The 8,445-nt window shown below is 36.3% G+C and overlaps 1 protein-coding gene across 2 annotated transcripts in view; it reads right to left on the bottom strand.

Moving 5' to 3' along the window:
* Positions 1-3,250: 3,250 nt before the first annotated feature.
* The window catches only part of LOC107725456 (putative hexokinase HKDC1), a 9,300-nt gene continuing 4,105 nt past the window's right edge, over positions 3,251-8,445 (bottom strand). For both annotated transcript variants that reach the window (XM_016534703.1, XM_016534704.1), the window contains exons 8-18: positions 7,935-8,090; positions 7,424-7,657; positions 7,017-7,321; positions 5,922-6,070; positions 5,661-5,780; positions 5,433-5,528; positions 5,111-5,210; positions 4,798-4,981; positions 4,260-4,415; positions 3,678-3,911; positions 3,251-3,587 (exon numbers count right to left, since the gene is read on the bottom strand). In XM_016534703.1, the coding sequence (XP_016390189.1) occupies positions 3,437-3,587; positions 3,678-3,911; positions 4,260-4,415; positions 4,798-4,981; positions 5,111-5,210; positions 5,433-5,528; positions 5,661-5,780; positions 5,922-6,070; positions 7,017-7,321; positions 7,424-7,657; positions 7,935-8,090 (1,885 nt within the window). In that variant the 3' untranslated portion in view covers positions 3,251-3,436. The remainder of the gene's footprint in view (positions 3,588-3,677; positions 3,912-4,259; positions 4,416-4,797; positions 4,982-5,110; positions 5,211-5,432; positions 5,529-5,660; positions 5,781-5,921; positions 6,071-7,016; positions 7,322-7,423; positions 7,658-7,934; positions 8,091-8,445) is intronic.

Genomic DNA, 8,445 nt, shown 5'->3' with positions numbered 1-8,445 from the left:
CTGTGAGTGTAAAGGAAGTGAATTTCTTATCTCAAAATAACCATGTAATTTTGTGATTTAATTATCATTAAAAAAATCAGTGACTGAGGCTCTAAAATACTTATTTTTTATTACATCAATTTGAATATTCTTCAAAAATTAAAGTTTGCATAATGGAGCAATGACTTCCTGGCAGATTTACTCACTGCACTAGGAGTGTTTGTGTTTGCTTAGTGTCTGTGACAGTGGAAATATGACATGTAATAAATAATGTCTGACATTTTCACAAATGACCTACCCAGTAGACCTACTACACCCCTTGACAGCTAAATGTTCATGCATGAATGAGCGGTCACATACTGTGACAGAGGTCAGTTTTTTTTTTCAAGGACACTGGCCAGTTCTTAACCAGTTTAATATGAATTCAGGTCCATTTTTAGATATGCTTTTTAATATTCCCCATAAGGAGGAATGGTTGAGCCAGATCAGTAAAAGCAGTAAATTTCATAAATCATTTCATCCAATTTTTTCCAAAATTATATATATTTTTAATTTAGGTACTGTGTGGAAAAAACAGTGATTAAAAATATAAGACATAAATTATAATTATTTTCATAGTATTTCTCTTTTTTAGTTTTTGGGTTATTTTGGTCATGACTAACTTTTGAGATTGCAATTTGTTCAATGAAGTACTCATAGAAGAAATTAACTGCTGTGATGTGCTAAAAATATTTAAGAATCATTTTGATAAGTGTGATTAGCTTATTAAGGCAGTCCAGTGGAACTATGAATTTGAGATGCATAATTAGATACATTTTAGTGAAAAAAAGTTTTTCTTACTGTTTAACAGCTGCTTTCTAAAATGCTGTAAGAAGTAGGCTAATTACACCATGTCCTCAACAGAAAATCCAGAAGAACAGGAATAAACTCACAGAATGTCTGTCTCCTTCTAACTAGTCTTTAGTTTACTGAGGCAGAGAAAAACTCATCTTCCACAAGGGGTAAAAGAAATGCTCATGATTTAAGCTAACATAAAATGCATTAAGTCTAAAATAATTGTCATGAATCTGTCTGGAATTTGCACTGTGGACCTGGATAAATGATTTGTCATTTTACTGTAAACTTGTATATGGCAGAAATTACAAATAAACTTAATGTGTAACCCAATACTATAATAACATAGGGCTTTTGATGAAATATAAAGGACCCGGGAGAACATTTTTAAGGAACTAAACACTACAAAATGTCAGCCTGTTCTCTAAACAGCTATTTGAACAGACACAGGATGTAGGAAGTTTTTGTTACCTTATCACTTTCCATAAATGAAGGCAGGTGGGCTACTTTTTAAAAAATAGGATCGAGAATCTCACCGTCAGCTGAACTAGTTGGCTCCTTGAGATCAAGTCGGATTAAACACATGCTCTTGCATAACACAACAATGCCACTGCATTGAGAAGGGTCCTATTGTAAGAACTGTTATTGAACTTGTACTTTTGATACTTACTGATATTACACAAATAACAAACAATGCTAAATATTGTTCCTTGTATTGAGTTAAATTAAAGAGGTAAACAATATGCTACAGAATGCAATTATTTTTATCAAGACTACAGGCAGTGTTACCAGAGAGAAGTGTCTTTCTTTATTGCACTTAATTTAGCAGAGTTCGCTAACCTAAAAAGTGTATTCGTACAAAGTGAGCATGTCTGCATGCATGCTAGCACCATGCAGGTACGGTGACGTGCTGAAGAGCATGGCTACTAGCTTCAGCTACTATTGTTCGGCAGTCTAGTTAGCATTAGTGGGAAGGATTACGATGAGTAAACTTTTCCCTTCCTGCTCCATGAGGATTTGTGAGCAGGAGCTGGCCTGGTTGAACTGCTTTGTTAAATCCCTTAAGAGCTTAAATTATTGAACACAAAAGGGAAATGTGCTAATGTTATCCCAAACAGATCTATTAAATCTTTGAAAAGCTGTCAAAAAATTTCTTAAACGTACATGCTGTAGAATATACAGTACTGTTCAAGTTTGGGGTTGGTAAGATTTTGAAATGTTTTTGAATAAAAGGTCTCTTTTGCTCACCAATGCTGCATTTATTTGGTCGAAAAATACAGTTAAAACAGTGATTATTTGCTAACAGGATTATTTGCTAAATGTAATGTTTAAAAGAACAGCAGTTATTTGAAATAGAAATATTTTGTAACAATCATTTTCAGATTTGATCAATTTCATGCACCCTTGCTGAATAAAGTATAATTATTTTTTGAACGGTAGTGTACTACTCACTCTTTTCCTTAGAATTACAATGAATGTGGACTGGATCTTCAAAAAAAAAGTATCATAAACAAGGTCCACTCACACACACACACACTGAATGAAAATGTTGAATTTCCTTAACTGTTCCTTAAAAAATAATTCAGTTTTAAATAAAATATTTAAGTCATTTTCACAGTCCAGAAAAAAAAAAACTTTGAATTTGATTCTAATTTGCTTCTACTACTCAAAAAAAAAAAGCTTTTCAAAGTACAGTAGCAGTTGCTGATTTAATATGGTTGTTTAGTCTCCAACCTTCTCAGACACCATCACAGAGCAACATACTGTCATGACATTCCTCTGCACACAGCCACTGCCCCCTTTAGTTTGGCCTCTGTGAGCCTTTCACTCTGACTAGCCATGCAAACCGCTCACTGAGTCTGAACAAAAGGACGAGAAAAAAGGCCTTCAAAGAGGCAATGTACAGTGAGAGTAAAACGATGCTGAACACCATGAACATCAGTGCAGTCTTTATTGCACTAATTAATACATTTAAAATAAAATAATAATAATAAAAAGTAATAAATGAACACTTTTCTGCCAATGCAACCGATGGCACATATGTGACCCTGGACCACGAAGCCAGTCATAAGGGTAAATTTCTCGAAATTTAGATTTATACATGAATAAATAAGCTTTCCATTGATGTATGATTTGTTAGGATAGGACAATATTTGGCCGAGATACAACTATTTGAATATCTGGAATCTGAGGGTGCAAAAAAAATCTAAATACTGAGAAAATCGCCTTTAAAGTTGTCCAAATGAAGTTCTTAGCAATGCATATTACTAATCAAAAATTAAGTTTTGATATATTTATGGTAGGAAATTTACAAAATATCTTCATGGAACATGATCTTTACTTAATATCCTAATGACTTTTGGCATAAAAGAAAAATCGATAATTTTGACCCATACAATGTTTTTTTGGCTATTGCTAAAAATATACCCAAGCGACTTAAGACTGGTTTTGTGGTCCAGGGTCACATATTGTTAAATGCAAAAAATAGATATCATTTTATATGCAAGCTGCAAAATGAGCAAGAATTTGTGAGCGTTGTCATTTGATGAATCTACATGATTACTAAAGAAACCTGAACTCTTAAAACAACATATCAGCCCTCGAAGAAACCCAGTGTGAGCATCTAGTGAGGTTCTTGTTTCTCTATATGATGCTGCTGTGCTACCGCTGTGATCAGGGCCGCCCCTTTCCCACTGCCATCCTCTGATAGGATGAAATCCACCTTACAATTGGGCGCAAGCTCTCTGACGGTGTCCTTTAGGATCGTGGAGAAGCTGTCACGAAAAGCGACGTGTCAAGTTTAGGAGATGAATCAAACACTAATCAAATGTAAATGTAAAGATGTTCCACTAATCTTTACTTACTGTGGATGCAACTTGTAAAGAGTGCCGTCCACTCCCACAGTAATCTCCAGATGATCCAGCCCACGGTTCTCTCTGATTTTGTCTACAACAGCAGCCATTCCTGCTCCACAGAGCTGAGCTGCTCGACGGGAAACAGCTCCACACACTTCCTTTACAATAATACTGTCATCACATGTGCTGTCCAGGCCCAGACTCTGCAGAATAGACCTCACTTGCAGTAGAGCCAAACGGTCACTAGGCAAATAAAAGAAGCCAAAGCATGAGGCAAAATAAATATATAATGTTGCATTTATTCACTTAGAAGTTCGAAGGAAAGAGAGTTAAATGACTTTAAAAGATTAAAAGCCTATTATTAAAGGCGCACTCCTTTTTTTCTTCATTTAAAAACTTGATTTTTTAAAAAAATATATGTTTAGTATCATATACTCACATGAGGCTCATAAATAAGCAACCGAGTGCATCTTTAATATGACAGAGTAGGCTGAACAACATCAACTAAGATATAAAGTAAATGCCAAAATATTTAGGGAGCTGAGGTCAGTCATGTGTTCAATACATTTATGCCATAAATGGCTACTGTACCTCTCAATCTGTGAGAGGAACTTGGTCTCAAAGATGCCTTTGGTCTTCAGTCTCTCTGTGATGCGACCACGAAATAAAAGACCACGCTTTGTGAGATCAATGAGGATCTGCCTTACAATCTCTCCCAAATACATTCCACTGGTCATCTTTTCGAACCTGGAAATGATCAGATTATATTTGGAAAACCTGACACTTTGTATATATTTTAAAAACTTTAAAGTAATAAAAATAATAGTAGTAGATTAGTTATATTTAAAGTAAAATGATTTAATTCATAAAAATAAATCTATAATTAAATTATAGTCTTCACAATAATGACAAAGTAATTAAATACTATTTTAATGCCACTTGTTTTTGCTTTTTGCCCATAAAAGGCTATGTGCATTACAACAGGTTGCTAACACTGTTTTCATGCTTCCTGCATGAAATCCTGATCGTATACTGCCTCCATGTGGACAAATGCAAAACTTGGATTGCACTTGCACAACTGTTTAAATAACCACTGGAAAATAATGCCATATAAAATGGTTATCTTTACCTTTGTTTTCCTGGATTGAGTGAGCCTCCGTCCACTTCTCTGTCGTATCTAGTCCGGATGTCCTCAGTATTATCATTTTCTCCAAATCCTCCCCACTCAGTGTTCACGCACATCTGCCCTTCATCACCCTCCACAAACTCAATGTTATTCATCTCCTCCATGTAACACACATTGCTTCCCGTTCCTGCAGATTTAAGAATCATAGATGTGTTGACATGCTGCATACTATAATCTTTGTGTGTGTTGGTTTATAATCAGCAGGGAGGTTGTCAGTTATCATACAGCCTCATTGAAACACCACATTAATACGTACCAGCAATAAGACCAATCTGACATTTAGGGTCCTCATATGCACATGTCATCATTGTGCCAACTGTGTCATTCACTATAGCAACGATATCAAGGTCAAATTCCTGAAAGAAGAAATTTAATCATGATCACACCAATATAAACACCAGTAGCACAAAAAAATAAAATCTCATTCAAATCAAAGAATTATAGGCTACATTATAATTATTTATGAAAAAATAAGCATTTGATTAAGTCTGAAAGATTAACATGAAAGATAATGGTGCTTCTTTGTAAGTGAATGAGCATGTCATGTGCAAAAAAACTTGATGTTTTCTTCCCCTCACATTTCGTCTTTTGATGGCTTCTCTCAGCATATCCACAACATCATACCCCTCGCAATCTGTCGCTTTGAAGCCTTTTGTCCAGGAGACCAGATCTCCCTAAACAATTGGATGGCAAGGATGATCAATTGAGAGTAGCATTTGTGTGCTTTAACAGTTTGTTTTAAGCCTTGTTACGAGAATCATATTGACAATTGAAGTGACCTCTGATAACCCAAAGTGCTTTTTTACCTTATCAATACCTGTCTGATTGCATGGGAAAGAGAAGGTGAAGCCAAGTGGCAGACGAGTGTTCTTCATCCCCATATAGTCCAAAAAATCTGAGATGCACTGAACTATGAGGTCAAACAACTGAAATAATAATATTTTATTTAAACAAATATGAAAGTAGCTTAACATTTCTGACCTCACACAGTATAATGATGTTAAATATGTGTTACTAATGTATTCATTTGGACTAAAATGATTGTTTATTTATTGATAGTGTTTCACCTCCTCTCCTGTGCCCTGCATGATCTCCAGTGGAATGGCATAAATCTTGTTATACATCCGGACTGAATTTCGCATACCGGTACGAATCTTAACCACCAACACGCGGAAATTGGTTCCGCCAAGATCCAAGGCAAGGTACTTTCCTCTTTCTGTGAAAGTAACAACATTCAATGACATTCACATCATCACATCTATTGTTTCCCACTGAATATACAAATGAAATCAAAATAATAAAATGTTTAAAAATATATAGTCTGCTTAGTCTGCATCTCCTCAAGCCTAAATAGGACAAGCTGTTTGGAGAATGTATATTATATTTAGTGCTGTCAATCGATTTAAAAAAATTAACTAATTAATCGCACATTTTTAATCCCAACATACTTTAAAGTTTTTAAATATACTTTTATATTGCAATAATTTCACATTAAATCTTCAAATTAATGTAGAAACAACATAAAGACAATATATTTTTAATATTTGTTTAGTGGCATCTTTTTTTATGACTGAAGGCGTGTATCACTGATACCAATACTACTGATGGTTAAGGCTAGAAGGGATACAGCTAAAACTACTGGGCATGCGCACATCAATATAGCGTAATTCAGTATAACGGCTAACAGGACAGGAAAATTTGTTTTTACTGGCATATGGCCTGACAACATCTCATCTTTATTTATATAGCGCTTTTTACAATACAGATTGTGTCAAAGGCAGTTCACTGTTGCTCTACTGAAGCTCCCTTGTCACCTGTACCATTTCCACGCTCGTTTGACAAGTGGCGTGCGTGTCTGAAAAGTCTCCCGTTTGATGTTGTCATAAAGTCATTCTGTGTTTAAATAAATGCAATTCTTGTCAAGAAAAAAAAGACAGAAGCAGCAGTTGAGTGGGGTGGCCAACCCTAGCTCTGTCCCTGCGTTAACTGTGTTAAATATTTTTAACGCCGTAAAACTGGAAAAATTAATCGCCTGCGTTAACGCACTAATTTTGACAGCACTAATTATATTATATTATATTATATTATATTATAGTGCTAAAAATAAATGATAACTCACAAAAAAAGTTTTCACCATGATTGCTATAAACTAGGTAGTTTACCTGTCCCATCTGGAGTCCTGTAAACATATGTGGGTAGCATTTTGACTGAGGCAGTGGGATGGGAGTCTTTCTTCAAGCCTCGTTCCAACTCCACGCGCATCTTCGCCTTCACTTCCTGAAGCTGTGTGGGGCTCAAGGCGAAGGTCGCGAGAGTATCATCAATCTCCTTTCTTTGGGACTCTAGCCGCTGAGCTAATGCAGTCACCATGGCGGCACCTTTTGCACTGCCACTTTCAGACAGCACAAAACGAACATGACAGTCTGGCACCAGATGACGGACCACCTTGTGGAGCCTCTTGGGGTACCTTTGAAATTCAGACACAAGTTGTGGGTTTTAAAACAACTTCAATCCGATTTCATACTAAACCTCCTTGGGTTTTACATTTTTTGAAGGTGAGCTGACATACTGTGGATGTGTTCTGTAGACCGTCCCATCCACTCCTACTGTGGTCCGAAGGGTTTTCAGCTTCTTGTTTTCTCGGATTTGTGTCAGAATGGCAGCCAAAGCGGCAGCAACCAGATTAGCGGACCTGAAGGAGACGATGGTGCAAACATGCTGGACAGCAATGCAGTCATCTTCACTGGGATTTAGACCCAGGTCTTCAAGGATCTCCTTAGTGTTCTCCAAACCGCCTTTATACCTGGAAACATCCTCAGTTAGAATATGTACATTTAAACCCCATCTAGACCAGCACTAACCACCAACTAGATTGAGCCAGGATGGAAATTTATGCTGATCTAATCTAATCTACTCAGAAGGGAAAATTCTCAAATAATCACTAAAACTTGAAGATTTAGAACTTTAAATCAGTCATAATAGGTTAGGCATAGGATTCTGCATAGACACACAAAAAAATAATGCTTATTTTAACCCATTTAAGATCCATTTATATAGTTTATATTTGTATGTAATCTTACTGTTCAATCAAGCAGATATGTTTGGTCTGGAAAGTTCCCTTGGTTCGGAGAGCATCAGATACTTGGCCACGAAAGAGTAGACTCTTTTTGGCCATCTTCAGCAAAATGAGTCTCACAAGCTCTCCCATGTACATCCCACTCACCATCTTTTCAAAACTGGGAATGACACAACCAAAGTTACAAAGATAATACATAGACTATAAAACTTGGTGAAAAAATTTAGTTAAATGCGCACATTTGGGCATTTAAATGCACACCACAGGAGCTGCTGAAACAGTTCTACTCAGCCGTCATTGAGTCTGTCCTGTGCACTTCAATAACTGTCTGGTTTGGTTCAGCTACAAAATCAGACATCAGAAGACTACAGAGAACGGTTCGGACCACTGAAAGGATTATTGGTGCTCCCCTGCCCACCCTTCAGGAACTGTATACATCCAGAGTGAGGAAAAGGGATCAGAAAATCACTCTGGATCCATCACATCCAAGCCACCTCCTTTTTGAACTTTTGCCA

This window comes from Sinocyclocheilus rhinocerous, unplaced genomic scaffold (genome assembly GCF_001515625.1).
Source record: "Sinocyclocheilus rhinocerous isolate Xijiao unplaced genomic scaffold, SAMN03320098_v1.1 scaffold366, whole genome shotgun sequence".
Lineage (NCBI taxonomy): Eukaryota > Metazoa > Chordata > Actinopteri > Cypriniformes > Cyprinidae > Sinocyclocheilus > Sinocyclocheilus rhinocerous.
The sequence above is the reverse complement of the archived record's forward strand: the minus strand, read 5'-3'. Positions and strand labels throughout refer to the sequence as shown.